At 43.4% G+C, this 16,086-nt stretch overlaps 1 protein-coding gene across 4 annotated transcripts in view; it reads left to right on the forward strand.

The window, feature by feature from the left end:
• FAM110B (family with sequence similarity 110 member B) overlaps positions 1-16,086 on the forward strand; it is a 141,906-nt gene that overhangs the window by 61,160 nt on the left and 64,660 nt on the right. For 2 of the 4 annotated variants that reach the window (XM_025001775.2, XM_025001777.2), the window contains one exon: positions 12,759-12,847. In XM_025001775.2, coding sequence (XP_024857543.1) covers positions 12,759-12,847 — 89 coding nt within the window. Of the gene's footprint in view, positions 1-8,239; positions 8,524-12,758; positions 12,848-16,086 lie in introns of those variants that run through there. The other 2 variants (XM_025001778.2, NM_001077018.1) reach the window with 2 other exon arrangements.

Genomic DNA, 16,086 nt, shown 5'->3' on the forward strand with positions numbered 1-16,086 from the left:
CTGTGTGGTACAGCCGAAAAAAAAAATTAAAATGGTATTTAAATTTAATAAAATTGCAAAAAGAATAAGTTATGTTCAACATTAGTAACAGCACTGCTCCTGCTGCTGCTGCTAAGTCGCTTCACTAGTGTCTGACTCTGTGCGACCCCATAGACGGCAGCCCACCAGGCTCAGCCGTCCCTGGGATTCTCCAGGCAGGAACACTGGAGTGGGTTGCCATTTCCTTCTCTAACACATGAAAGTGAAAAGTGAAAGTGAAGTCACTCAGTCATGTCCGACTCTTAGCGACCTCATGGACTGCAACCTACCAGGTTCCTCCATCCATGGGATTTTCCAGGAAAGAGTACTGAAGTGGGCTGCCATTGCCTTCTCCGAGTAAGAGCACAGTAGAAGCATTTTAAAGTTCAGGCAAGTTGACCATGCAAAGATAAAAACTACTCTCACTCTCACATTTGCCCCTAGACTTTTTCTCCATATATAGTCACAGAAATTTGTGCATATATACACAGAAATAATTTTAACAAAAGTAGGATAATATACATCGATTCAACTTTCACTTAAACTTCAACGATTCACTTTCACTTAGTCAGCTATATTTCCACTTAATAAATATTCCTCTGGAGTATAACTTTGAAATAGCTTTGAAATGAAATATTCCATTCATTTTATTTATACACCATCATTTATGTAATGGCTCTTGTTGAATGATCTTTTCTTTTTGCTCTATAATAAAGGATACTGTGATAAATTCTTTACTTGCATTTATTTGCACATATCCTGAATGGTTTGTAATTTAGCACTTGATCCCAACTATTTCTTTAGAATGAGTTTCTCAAAGTGAGTGGCCAGGGGTAAATGTATACACATTTGTAAAATTTTCAAGAAGTTTTTTCAGATTATCCCAGAAAAAAAGTTACGCCTGTATAAGGTTCATAATTTCTAGATGTTATTAATAAACTCTTAACAGTATAGCATTTCCCATCTGTGTTGTATTCAGGGTATATGGTTATTTGTTTTTATTATCTAGTCCTTTTTCTTAAGAGGGTCAGCTTTTCTAATTATGTTAATACCATTTGGCCTGGATGTTTTAATTTTGCCATCAGCCAAGTGGAGAGAACTTAAATAATGTTTGCAATACGCTGAGCATTCCCTACATGTTTTCTGTGTATATTAACTCATTTTATTACACAGCATCATCATACTTACGGTACAGATGAGAAAATTCAAGCCTGAGGGACTTAAGTAACTTATCTAAGGTTGCCAGCTGGAAGGTGGCTGCTGTTGTTTAGTCGATAAGTTATGTCCTACTCTCTTCGCCTCATGTACTGTAGCCCTCCAGGCTCCTCTGTCCGTTTTCCAGGTAAGAATACTGGAGTGAGTTGCCATTTCCTTCTCCAGGGAATCTTCCCAACCCAGGGATTGAAGCCACGTCTCCTGTGTTGGCAGATAGGCTCTTTAGCACTGGTTCCTGGGAAGCCCGGAAGATGGCTAGACTGGGATAAAAAATAATGAGACAAAAGGTGAGAAGCATATGATGGTATTATTCTAGCAATGTAATTCTCCCAAGGAGTATCCTTCAGGATGTAACCTCTGAGATTCTGCTGTGGCCCTTTTCAAGACAGCTACTCTTTGACCTCTGTCGTTATTGTAATTCAGTCGCTCAGTCATATCCAACTGTTTGCAACTCCATGCACTGCAGCACTCCAGGCTTCCTGTCCTTCATTATCTCCTGGAGTTTACTCAAATTCATTCTTTGGTCTCTACTGACTTTAAAAGTTTCATAAAGACCCCAAATGAATTTCATCCAAATTATTTTCTGTAGTTACACTTTTGTTTGGATAAAAGTCTAATCTTTCAAAGTTAGTCATGTTAAAATATATTTATGAACATTCATGCCATGCATACTTGAAGTTCTTCTATGAAGCTCTTGCTTAAAATAGTAAAAGCCTTACTGATGCAAGATTATATGTCTTGATTTTGGACAATACACATAGAATTGAATTCCAGAACTGGTACTGATACTTTATAGAACTGTTTACAACGGTAGAAAACTGCTTTTGACTGAAATGTGTAGGCATTCCACTTCAAGAGACAGAGCTGATATTTAGGACATTAATCCACTTATTGTAATTGAAGGTTTTGTAGGAATTATCCCATGGTCAGTAGAGGGAGTCTAATCTTGGGTCCTTTTGGGAGGATGGAGATTACCAATGAGGAAAACACATTCGAAACCTAAAAATGCCTGGTGGAGTTCAGGAAACTTGGTATGATCTGAGAATGGAAGGGAAGCTTTTAAGCTCAAGACAACTTCTGCCACCTAATTCATAGCTCTTATTAGATAATAATGTCTAAGTATTATTATTATATCTAATTATTGTTTGTTGTTATGTAGTCACTAAGTCATGTCCGACTCTTTTGTGACCCCATGGACTGTAGCCCGCCAGGCTCCTCTGTCCATGGGATTCTCCAGGCAAGAATACTGGAGTGGGTTGCCATTTCTTTCCCATCTAAGTATTAGATTATAATAATTATTGTATATCTAATTATATATCCATGGATTAAAATTAATAATTCATTTTGTGTATGTGTAGGACCAACCATGCTGTTGCTGTTGTTTAGGTTCTAAGGCATGTCCTACTCTCTGTGACCTGATGGATTGCGGCACACGAGGCCTCCCTGTCCTTCACTATCTCTGGTGTTTGCTCAAACTCATGTCCATTGAGTCAGTGATGCCATCCAACCATCTCATTCTCTGTCGTCCCCTTCTCTTGTCCTCAGTCTTTCCCAGCATCAGGGTCTGTTCCAGTGGGTCAGCTCTTTGCATCAAGTGACCAAAGTATTGGAGGTTCAGCTTCAAGCGTCAGTCCTTCCAATGAGTATTCAGGGTTGATTTCCCTTAGGTGACTGGTTTGATTTCCTTGCTGTCCATAGGACTCTTAGAGTCTTCTCCAGCACCACAGTTTGAAAGCATCAGTTCTTTGGTGCTAAGCCTTCTTGATGTTACAGCTCTCACATCCATACATGACTACTGGATAAACCATAGCTTTGACATGGTTTTAGTGAAAAGAGGAGCAAAATGGAATCACCAAGCTGTTGGCACTCGGGCTTTCCACACGCTGGCCCCAGGTGCTAGAGGCCAGAAGGAATGAATGAGACACAGCAGATGTGAATTATGTGTGTAAGTCTTTTGAGGACTTCCCTGGTGGCTCAGATGGTAAAGAATCTGCCTGCAATGTGGGAGACCTGGATTCAATGCCTGGGTTGGGAAGTTCCCCTGGAGAAGAGAATGGCAACCTACTCCAGTATTCTTGCCTGGGGAATCCCAGGGACTGAGGAGCCTGGCAGGCTACAGTCCACAGGATCCCAAAGAATTGGACACGACTGAGTAACTAACAAATCTTTTTGAGGATTAGTCCTACACTTAAGGGCTTCCCAGGTGGCACTAGTGGTCAAGACCGCCTGGCGATGTAGGAGACAGAAGGGACACAGGTTCGATCTTTGGGTTGAGAAGGTCCCTTGGAGGAGGACATGGCAACCCCCTCCAGTATTCTTGCCTGGAGAATTGCATGGACAGAGGAGCCTGGCGGGCTATAGTCCATGGGGTCGCAAAGTGTAGGACACGACTGAAGCACACACAAATGCACGTGGGCCTCCACATAAAAGCTTTTTTATTCTTCTTCCACCACGTGATCCCTTACTCTGAGGCCTGAGAAGCAGGCTCACTCTCAGGGAAACAGGCATCCCTGGGCTGATCCAGTGAAAAACTGACCTGTGATAAAGCCATTTCAAAGTCCAGAGTACTGCCCTCTGTGGCCTACTGGGCGGGCTGGAGTGACAAATGGCCCGAGAGGTTGGGACCATGTAAATCTGTACTAGGGGGATACGGCAGACAGGCCCCAGGAAATGGGGAGGGGGTCCCTGGGAGACCACCCACCATCTTGGCACTGTGGTCAGGCATCGCTGACTCATGCCGTCCACCATGCCAGGCCGGTGGGTCCTAGGAAGTCCCTCCCCAAGCAGCTATGAGCTGCCCTAGATCGTCAGCATAGAGACGGTGCAGTGTGTTTCAGATCTTTGTACGGGGGTACCCAGGGCTTCTGTACATTAATGTGGTGACAGCTACCGCCCAGGCAAAGCAAGCCTCATGTCAGTATCTCCAGAACCGGCCTCCTTGCAGGACTCCTTCCTGAATCCTTATGTCTCCTTGCTCCCTGCTATTTCATCTCATTTCACCAGTCCTAGGAAATGAGGACCATTGGAAGAAAATGCTCTAGGTTCCCCCAGAAGAGTGCTAATAAGAATGATCAGCAGGGCTTCCCTGGTGGTCCACTGGTTAAGAATCTGCCTGCCACTGCAGGGGACCCAGGTTTGACTCATGGTCTGGGAAGATCCCACATGCCACAGAGCAACACGCACCATGCACCACAACTGCTAAAGCCCAAGGGCCCTAGTGCCTGTGTGCCCCAACAAGAGAAGCCACCGCAGTGAGAAGCCTGTGCCCCACGGCTAGAGAGCAGACCTTGCTCGCCGCATCTAGAGAAAAGCCCTCACGCAGCAGTGACGACCCAGCACAGCCAAAAATTAAAGAAAGAATGATCGGCAATTAATTGTTACCCAGTTTAGAACTAATATATGGGCTCTCAGTGTTGAAAGATAAGACCTAAGAAGGGATTATTGCTTCTTTCTCTTACAAAGTGTGTTTAATGTCTTACACCAAACAGGCATGAGACAAATTAATCGAACAGCTTTTTAAAAGTGCCCCTTTTTGAGCCAGCAGTCTGTTCCATGAAGAGGAAGGCAGAGCTGTTGGCATTCCCAGATGAATGCCTGCGAGTGGTACCAGGCTGGATGCTGGCAGCCTCCAGGGATCTGTGCCTTAGGCCAAATCACTGAAGCCAACTCCTCTTGGAGTTTTAGCTCCTGATAATGATGATGGCGCTTTGATAATCCATGCAGGCGCTGCTGCAAAGTAGCACCTGGGACAGTCATTTAAAGAAATTTGTGTCTGTCATATTTTCTCACGGTTGGTGTCTATATCTACATTTCCACAGTTTTTCACTCTTTGATATATAGACCAGGAGTCTCTGTGCTTTGCTCTGACATTTATGGGCCATGGTATTCCTTCCCTTGGATTATTCTCATACAGTTTGTGGTACCCAAAGAGGGAAGGATGAAGGATGTCCCATAGTAATTTTTTTCCCCCACAGCTACTAATTAATCTCTGGGAGGATTTGGTTCCTCACAGCAAATCATAATGCCAGGTGGCGCTAGTGGTAAAGAACCCGCCTAACAACGCAGAAGATGTAAGAAAAGCAGGTTGGATCACTGGATCGGGAAGATCCCCTGGAGAAGGAAATGGCAACCCACTCCAGTATTCTTACCTGGGAAATCCCATGGACAGAGGAGACTGGCGGGCTACAGTCCAAGGGGTCACAATGAGTCAGACATGACTGAGCACACACGTACTACTGCTACACCTCACAAACATTATGCATGTGCTAAAGGCAGGTGGAGCATGTCAGTGTTTTGTAAAAGTTTTCAAAGAAAAACCAAAACACAGCAAAGTTACAGAAATGAGAAGTTTGCATGTTATCATTGGATTGGAACTTGGATTGGTAGAACATATACCGATTTAGGGGAGTTACAAAAAAGAAGTTTTAAGAGATTTGATTAATATGATTGAAGACTGTTAATTTTGAGGAACATATTGGAAGAAAAAAATGACTTGAAGGGAAAACAAATAAATAAATAGATACAAGGATAAAAGTTGCATTTGACTAGCTAACCTCTCCGCTGTGAGCCCTTTTCACATAAATGTGTCATTTAAAATTTAATCAGTCTCCTCATTACAAACCTCAACTTATATTCCATTGAAAATACTTTTTCAGATGTATGTGGCTAGTCATTCAGTCATATCCAACTTTGTGACTTCATGGAGGCCCACGAGCCTCCTCTGTCCATAGGATTCTCTAAGCAGGAATACTGGAGTGGATTGCCATTCCCTTCTCCTGGGGATCTTCCCCACCCAGGGATTGAACCCAGGTCTTCTGCATTGCAGGCAGATTTCTTACCATCTCAGCCACCAATGAAGCCCTTTTCAGATTTATAATAGCATTTAATCTATATTACAAATCATTCACAAAATGAAATTATAAACCCTCATTTCCCAACAATTCCTTTTGAGATTGGTTCATATAGAGTCAGCTGAGGTTAGTGAATAGTACATATCCAAAAAGAAGTAGGGGAAATAATGTTTGTTAGTACAGTGAATACCAGTAATGGTTCTGTCTGCTATCAAGTCTGCTCTTGGCTTGTCACCATTGATTACTTCTTTTTTAAATTTATTTTTAATTGAAAGATAATTGCTTTACAATATTGCTTTGGTTTCTGCCATACATCAACATGAATTATACACAGGTATACATATGTCCCCTCTCTTAAACCTCCCTCCCACCCCCTACCCTTTCCCACCCCTCTAGATTGTTACAGAGCCTTGGTTTGAGTTCCCCAAGGCATACAGCAAACTTCCGCTGGCTATCTGTTTTACATACGGTAGTGTATATGCTTCCATGCTACTCTCGCCATTCGTCCCACCCTCTCCTTCCTCCCCCCACCATGTCTGTAGTCTGTTCTCTGTGTCTGTGTCTCCGTTACTGCCCTGCAAATCGTTTCATCAGTACCATCTTTCTAGATTCTGTTCCCATTGATTATTTCTAAATGGTATTTCTGACAAAGCTGTGCCCTGGAGAAGTTTAGATACTTCTTTTTAGAGTAGTCTGGTACCAGGAAAGGAGGGAGACACCGTGGTGTTGTGAAAAGATAGCTGCTATGAATAACAGCTTAATTTATAACTTGCTCTGTGCAATGTCCACGCTGAGCGCTGAGTGCTCACAGCTCCCAGCAATGATGCTGAAGATACTTCCCGCTATTGCCTCTGAGACTCAGAGACATCCAGTCACTTGCCCCATGTCACACAGCAGGGAATAGCGGATCCCAATAGCCTGGTTGTTGGAAACCATGCATTTCTCCTATGCCTCTCACGAGATTCAGTTTCTGAAGCTATTTTTACCAAGAAATTGTGCTGTGGGCAGATTTCTTTAATTTTTTATTTTACAGTGACTTCTGGTCCCCCTTTTCCATATCTTGTGCTTCTGAATTATTATTCATCACTGTAGTCAAATTGATGATTTTTGACACCTTGATTAGTACATTCTCAGGATGGGTGGGAATTTACATGGTATTTCAAGCTATATTGAGAGACTAGTTAGCACTTTAGGACAAATAAGTGGCAAATTGCTTATCAAGGTAAATAAAAACTCCAATTTTATACCACTACCACTAATATTGTCGTACTACTGAATTTATTATTTATTCCTCCGTGCTAAAATCTGTGTTTATTTTTTTTTAATTTATTTCACTGAAGTATGGCTCAGATGGTCAAGAATCTGCCTGCAATGCAGGAGACCAGGGTTCAATCCCTGGGTCAGGAAGATCCCCTGGAGAAGAGAATGGCTATCCACTCCAGCATTCTTGCCTGGAGAATCCCATGGACAGAGGAGCCTAGCGGGCTGCAGTCCATGGGGCCGCAGAGAGTCATACATGACTGAGTGACTTAACACACTTACAGTTGATTTGCAAGGTTGTGTTAATTTCTACTGTATAGCAAAGAGATTCAGTTGTACATAAACATACACTTAATTTTTCATATCCTTTGGAATCTGTTAAGTTTATTTTTAAATTTTATTTTATTGAAGTATAGTTGATTTACAGTGTCATGTTAATTTCAACTGTACCAAAGTGGTTATTATACATAAATATACATCTTCTTTTTCATATTGTTTGGAATGTAAGTTTTTTTTTAATTTATTTTGTTGAAGTATAGTTGATTTACCGTGTCATGTTAATTTCTACTGTACAGCAAAGCGATTCAGTTATACCTATATATATACACATTCTTTTTCATATTCTCTGGAATCTGTTAAGTTGAAGGAAGCTGGTCATACCATACATTGATTTAACCACTCTTTGTTTCTCTAGATTGGAAGAAAAACAAGAATGCACTTTAAAAACCACTTCTGGTTTATAAGGTGACCCATCAATCCTCACAGTGACAGGAATCAAGATGATTTTGTCTGCAGGGTTTCATTTATTAAAATTTAATTTGCTCCTGCGCTTGGCTCTGGTCGCTCTGTGCTAGCAAACTAGCTATAATTAGATTAGCAGCCTGCTAAACGCTGGTGACAGCTGAGCCTCAGAGAGCATGTGCCGGATTCCGCCCCAGCCGCTCCTCATTGGTTGCCAGCCGTGCTGCTCGCCGGTTTGATAGGTTTCCACAGAACTCTTTATGCTGCATTGGAGACACGGATACAGAAATACTCCGCTGCGTCCTGGCCACGGCCGAGGTGCTTAGCTGGTAACGTTACAGGAGGAATCGGGCACCCAGGAGAAGGCGGTCGTCTTTGTTGTGAGAGCAGGGCAGTCACCGGCTGCTGAAAGGGCTCAGGGAAAAAGTTTCAGCTCATGGTAATTACTTTGCATCTTTATCTCGCCTGCAAAACACGGCCATGCATGAAATGAAGCGTGCTCATCATGTCATCTGCTTAATTTGATCTTGCTTTTGTTAATATCACGCACCCCTCCAGCGTTCCGTCTCAAATATGCTCTCCCGGAGAAGGCTGAACTGGTAAACAACCAGCTTCTTCGTGCGGGAATCTTGTTTTTACCTGGATGCTAGAGTGCAAGTGCTGGGGAGCAAATCTTACTGGTTTCTCTGCTGTTTGGGGGAGCCCGACGCTGCATCCATTTAGGTGTCTCTGGAGGTGCGTTTTGGTACCCGGGCGACTTTGTTTGCACGGGTCCGGACTCTCCTGAATAATGAGCCCTGGAGGAGAGTTCGGAGAATCACACTTTAATTAGGACAGAGCCGTGGCCCTCCTGGTGTCAGCGCAGGGTCTCAGCTTCAGAAGTAACCTCTATTGTTTCTTCAAAGATCTGTGCAGCCTTCATTTTGGATGGGTTCTCTTTGTTTCCCCTTATGTAGTTTTCATGAAGCCTCTTTCTTGTAGAGGATGTTTGCATATCCCATTCTTCCAGAGACACTGCAAGGTGTGTATTTGCCCTGTGCCAGACAGAATTTTTGACTCAGGCTTTGTTTAACAGGGATGTTGTTATGGGGAGTTGACATCACAGAAGGTGGGGTTCTTGCCACTTTGATGTTTGACAACATTTAAAAATTTCTGTTTGTGGTTGCCTGGATGATTTTGCAAATCAAACAGTAAATAATCTTGAATTCTGTAATAAAGATGTTGCATTGGGAAGGAGGAAATATTTAAACAGCCAAGGCTGAGCTTAAAGAAACGCAAGCAAATGCACTCCAAGTGTTTGCTTTTCAGCGTATCTAGAGTACAGCTACTCTGTGGAGTTCTATTTTACTGGGAAAGAGCCCCCTTGCCACTGTTTAGCCCCCAGACTTAAAAATTGATGTCCTCACTGTATCTGACGGTGGAGACCACAGAAACTTGTGTATTGAGTCACCAGTCACACGGCTGGCTGACTGCCACCATGCGTCTAGGATCGGTGGAGAACCCTGCTGGTATCTGAAAGCCGTCAAGAATTATCTCCCTACTCCTGAAAAGCCAGACATTGCCATTTAAGAATCTGGTTAAAATAATTGCTTTGAATTGAAGCTGTAATCTGGCTCAAGGCGTTCAGTGTGTTCTTTGGTGGAGGACAACTTCAGAATACTAACTGTGGGTTCCTCCCCACCCATACCTCCCAGCCCCTGCAAATTCCCTCCCTAATCCTTTCCTGGGGCATACTCTTTCTCCCACATAATGGTTTGTAAAAAAGAACAAGGAATATTGGGAAAGTTTGTCGTTTGTGGTGATAGGGTGTTGTCTGTAATAAGTTGGATGCGGTTCCTTGTCATCCGGCATCTCAGTTTTGAGATACTGTGTCTGGTGAGATGGTCAGTGGAGGAGTCCCCCTGCAGCCAGCTCTGACTTCCTCTTCGGACGCCCCGATAATGGAAACCACACCCCTGGTCACATCTCACCAGGTTGCGTAGAGGGGGCAGAGGGCATGGTCCAGTTCCTGGCTTTGCTCTTCCTCGCCTGCCTCTTCATTTTTGCCTGACCTGCTCCCTGTGCAGATGTGGAAAGTAACCTCCTACCCACAGACGGGCTTGGACCGACACTTGGGGAGGAATTAATTGATGTGATCCCATCCTTGTCTCTCCCCTTTCCTTCTCTGAATCTCATAAAACACTTCCTAAATTACCTTGGCCTTAGAGCATTCTAAGAAGTTGACTGTCTTAAAAGTAAATTATTGTTGCCCAACGTACTCCCTGTGAACCTCCCTGCGAGCATCTCGTTAGGCTCTGCATCACAGGAAGCCAAGGGAGGTAGTTCTGGCTGATGCTGACTCTCAGGCTTGGATCCTGAGACTTGCTGTGTCTAGAAGGAACTTATTAAAGATGTAAACATTAATATAACAGTGTGTGAATATTGTGTAGTGATTTACTATGATATCCTAGAAGATCTTTTAACATACACTAAAGGGGCATTTTTCTTTTCTGATAGCACCAAATAAATTGTTATTTCTGTTGTTGCAAAGTAACAAAATCTGCACTTTATCTTCAGATGAATCACATCTTAAGTTTTTTTAACTACAAGAAGGGAAATCTATGTATTTCTGAGATAAAGAAGTAAAAATTAGTGTCTGAGGCACTTGAACATTTTGTTCTTATAATTCTATAGCTCTTTATTGATGATTGACATTTCTGACCTACCAAAAATAGGTCTGTGAGCATGAACTAGAGTATAAAACATATAGTAATTTAAAAGTAAAGCATTATCTTATATAAGTGATGCTTTGTAACTTTTTCTTTTAGAGTTTTATAATCACAGTAGGAAAAATGATAATCAGATTAAAAGTGAAAAGTCCTTCCATGTAAAACTTGATGTTCCACAAAGAAGCTGAGGTGAACAGGGTCTGAAAGTTCTAGTGGAAAGAAAGGAGGAATGGTCAGTCGACACCGTGAAGAGCTGCAGAGTTGTACCTGCAGGTGGCTTTCTGGCTGGTTCCCTGGGCAACTCTGGTATCAGAAGCACTGAGGGAGGGACTTCCCTGGTGGTCCTAGGGTTGAGACTGTGTCTTGCAATGCACAGGACTTGGATTCAGTCCCTGGTTGGGGAACTCGGATGCCACGTGCCACAGAGCCACCAAGACCCAACACAGCTAAATTAAATAAATAAATTTTTTTTTTTTTAAAAAAAGCACTGAAGGGAGTCTGGCATTATATTGCAGGGTTGACACTCCAAAACCTGGCCTGGAGACATTAGGCCTCTTCTAGGGGCTTCCCAGTTGGCACTAATGGTAAAGAACCTGCCTGCAGATGCAGGAGACAAAAGAGATGTGGGTTCGATCCCTGGGTTGGGAAGATTCTCTGAAGGAGGGCGTGGCAACCCACTCCAGTATTCTTGCCTACGAAATCCCATGGACAGAGGAGCCTGGTAGGCTGTGGTCCATAGGGTTGCAAAGAGTCAGACTCGACTGAAGCAACTCAGCACGCATGTGTGCACTCAGTATCACTTGTGGTCTTATTTGTGGTCTGTAATAAATGTCATAAATAGAAAGTATCATGTCTTTTCTTCCTCCTATTTTTGCTTCTCAGAATGCACACTAGATTGTTGCATGAAAGTATTTTTATTTTGATAGATTTATATCATGTGGGATTCTAAAAAAAAGTTTTAATATATCCAGTAATTTAAAAATGCATCCTTGGGAGTTCTGTGGTGGTCCAGTGGTTAAGACTTTGCCTTACAATGGAGGGGGTGTGGGTTCGATCCCTGGTCAGTTAGCTAAGATACCATATGCCTTATGGCCAAAAAAACAAAACATAAAAAACAAGCAATATTGTAACAAACTCAATAAAGACTTTAAAAATAGTCCACATGAAAAAAATCTTTTAGAAAATAAAGAAATAGAAATGCTTCTTAAAGGAATCTCAAAATACCTTCCTAACTGTTGTGCTCTTAGTAATTCAGGGATAGCTTTTGAAACTGCCTGCATTGCCAGGAGTCATCATCTGCTATTGGATGCCTGTTGGTTCTTTTACTTGTTTAATTAGCTCTTTTATATACTTCAATCATTTATTTTGTATGTGGTCATTAAAGAGAAGCCCGTAAAACCTGGGCTTGGAATATAACACTTCTGTTTGACCTTACTATGATTAAGGCCTTCTGCTCTCCTTTTACATTTGACGGAATTTAGACAGATTTTCGGGGCTTCCCTGGTGGCTCAGTGGTAAAGAATCCACCTGCCAGTGCAGGAGATGTGTGTTTGATCTCTGGTCTGGGAAGATCCCCTGAAGAAGAAAATGGCAACCCACTCTATATTCTTGCCTGGAGAATCCCATGGACAGAGGAGACTGGCGGGCTACAGTCCACGGGGTTGCAAAGAGCTGGACACGACTTAGGGACTAAACAACAACCACCACCACCTTTATACTTGCTGTCTGTGGTTAAATATGTCCTTGCAAAAGTTGTCAAAGCAAGAACACTGAGCTTGTAAATGAAATGGTTATAGAAGAACTAGCGCAGTTAGGTTTACCTCCCTGTTTGTTATTGTTTTCTTTCAAGGTTATTGACCAAGTTTTAAAAGAATTGTCGTTTTCTGTTATTGTGTACAGTTAATAGCCTGCTTATTTTTGTCAAATAGAAAAGCAATAGCCGTCTCTTTTTTGCCTCTATTTTTAGCTATTTCGTGCAGTGGAGAGTACTTGAAGGGAGCAAGGATTCCCTGCGATTCCTGCCTGCAACTGGGCAAACACTTATTCCCCTCTCAGGTAAGTCAACTGCTTTGTTTTGATCCATTCTGAGCAGAAGATATTGATTCTCTCTGAAACCCATGTCAGTATGGCACTAAGACAGAGAGACAGAGGTTTCAGATACTTTGCTATCTGGCAAAAAAAAAAAAAAAGGCATTCCGCTATTGAGGTCCTGCAGGACCAAAAATATTGATAAGAGTAATGATGACTTCCTTTCCCAGGGGTTTCCATGTTGTTGTTGACATGTCTTCTGGCAGTTACAGTCTTTTAAGGGCTGTGTCATATTAATAGTTACTAGTAATCTCCCTCATATCTGGAAGTACATGAATTTGAAGACAAAATGAAATGAATGAACAGTGAGAAGCACTATGTACTTGGGGAATGAGGTGCTGCTTTCTGGCTGGCCTAATGCTGTGGGGCTAGCAGCAAGTACCCTGGGGTTTGGGACACAGAGATCTCTGTGGGACAGCCTCCCACGGGAAGTCACGTCTAGAGGGCAGAACCTCGATGCCAACCAGGGGACAGGCCGAGAGGGTGGGGCAGGTATTGGAGGATGGAATGTTTGTGTCCATCCTGGGAAAGACTGAAACCAAAAGGAGAAGAGGGCAGCAGAGGATGAGATGGTTGGATGGCGTCACTGACTCAATGGACATGAGTTTGAGAAAGCTCCAGGAGATGGTGAAGGACAGGGAAGCCTGGCGTGCTGCAGTCCATTGGGTTGCAGAATCAGACATGACTGAGCAACTGAAGAATAACACAACAACATAAAGGACATTGCTGGGTGCTTTGTCCCACGTCCACACCACTACCAGATTCCTTCCTGATGGTGAGCGTGGAAGCTTCCTATATCCAGACACATCTTCTCATGACGGAGCTGAGGAAGTGGCTGAGCAGAGATCAGTGTCTAGGGGCTTCCTCCGCTTTGACAGAGGGACTGAGATCCCAGCGTCACCAAATGAGGTTGGGGATATTTAGGAAAGAGAGGCAGCTCTCTGGTTAACACAGGTCTGCAGGGACCTGACAGGTGGTGAAAGCAACCCTTATGAAATCACTAAGTTTGAGCCTTGGTGTCCATGTCTCCAAGTGACCACGTGCTTTGGTTTCATTGCCAGCATTCATATGTAACACACCTTTTTACCTGGACAGCATACCACGCATTTTATAGTTGTTTATTATTGCATCATGCAGAACTTTATTGGGTAGATGGTGTTGGCCTCCAGCAGTCTCAGCATCTAACTCAGGCTGACAGATAAGAATCAGCTCCTGCCTAGTGGAATTCTACAATGTGTGGAAAGAGAGATTCAAGAAAAAGCCAACAACACGTATCAGTGATCTACCCTGAAATCCACCAATGTTATCACCATGTCACCTTATCCCAGATGTGAGAAGCTCTGACATGAAAGCCTTGGGCTCCTTTTGGCTGGAGGAAACTCAGCGTCTCCTGTTCCCAGCCCCCAGGTCATAGAAAGGCACCTGCTCACAGGTGGGTTTTATGGAGGTTGCCTCCAACAGAACCTGTCTTCCCAACTCCACTTGTTCTAGGAACCCACCCCTCTTGATTTGCACTCAAGTGCAGAGTTTTCTGGAATATGAGACTTTCAAGTGCTAAAAGCAGGACAAGTCCCCAGCAACAAGGGGCGTCTTCATCCCTCTTATGATTCCCTGTACCATCCCTCTCCCCTCCACCCAACAGCTGGCTCCTGACAGTAAGGGAATTGGCTGCCCGGGTGACGAAAGTGGTAAACAACCTGCCTGCCAGTGCAGGAGACAGAAGAGGTGTGGATTTGATCCCTGGGTCGGAAGATCCCCTGGAGGAGGAAATGGCCGTACCCTTTAGTATTCTTGCCTGGAGAATCCCATGGAGGAGCCTGGAGGGCTGCAGTCCATAGAGTTGCAAAGAGTCAGACACGACTGAACACACATGCACAGTAACCAGGAAAGTACCGGGCATGGGAGGCAGAGTAGACACAGGTGTAACAGCTCCTCCGCTTACTGGCCCTGCCAGTGGCTTTCACCTCAAGCCTCAGTTACCCACATCACAAGTAAGAATACAGACACACTCCTAAGGATTTGGAGAAGGTCACATGGCAGCCACGGGAAGTGTCAGGGCACGTGTAGGCCTGGAAGAGTAGGGCCACTCTTCCTGCCTCCTGGATAGGCTGCCTGGAGGAGATAGTGAGTTACCTTCACAGACATCATTGTCTTTAGCTTTGTCAGTATTACTGTTTGGCCAGATCTTGCATCGGAGAGATGAGAAAGGAGTCAACCCTGTCAGTCATTAACACGGTGTCGCCAGGTTGTAAGCTCTGGCTCTGGGCCCCTGTGTCTAATTCTCAAATAATGCCAAGTCACTGTGTGCTGCTGCTGCTGCTGCTAAGTCGCTTCAGTCGTGTCCGACTCTGTGCGACCCCATAGAAGGCAGCCCACGAGGCTCCCCCGTCCCTGGGATTCTCCAGGCAAGAACACTGGAGTGGGTTGCTATTTCCTTCTCCAATGCATGAAAGTGAAAAGTGAAAGTGAAGTCGCTCAGTCGTGTCTGACTCTTCACAACCCCATGGACTGCAGCCCACCAGGCTCCTCTGTCCATGGGATTTTCCAGGCAAGAGTACTGGAGTGGGGTGCCATTGCCTTCTCCCATTGTGTGCTAGTTACTTTAAATTGTTTTTGTATCAGTTTTCTCTTAGCTAAGCTAGAAACAGACAAAAAGTACTCTAGAGATTGCTATGAAAAGCATAGTTTCTGTCTTATTGTACAAATGTTTTCAGTTGTTTTAGGCTATTGTCACTTGTAAAGTTTGTTAAAACTTTGTTCTTTTCTGAGTTTACAAATGCCAAATAAGTCGCCTTATGAAGAATATGTATTATTATTGTCATTAACATTTCTCACCACTCCTCGATGGGTTCATTTAAGATTATTACGTTTTAAAAGTACAAGATGGGTCTTTTTTTTTTGAAAGTGGTCCCTTCGTTAAGGAAACTAAAAGAGAAAAGGCAGGCATAAAATGACCTTATCATGTTCTTTGGGTCAAACTGTTGAGTGTTTTCAGCCTAGAAGCTCAGTGCTCCTGTGTAATGTGTATGTGAGTCACTTTTCTGGGGACACACAGCCACCAACCTTTGTGCATTATTCATGTGATTGAATTTCAGGAAGTAAGTTATAATGTTCCCTTTGGTTGTAGTTGCTTGTTATCTTAATCAAACTTAAGTAATTGATAAAGTCAGTCTTCTCCCAGAAAGTCACCTTTCTCAAAACCTCTC

This window comes from Bos taurus, chromosome 14 (assembly GCF_002263795.3).
Source record: "Bos taurus isolate L1 Dominette 01449 registration number 42190680 breed Hereford chromosome 14, ARS-UCD2.0, whole genome shotgun sequence".
Lineage (NCBI taxonomy): Eukaryota > Metazoa > Chordata > Mammalia > Artiodactyla > Bovidae > Bos > Bos taurus.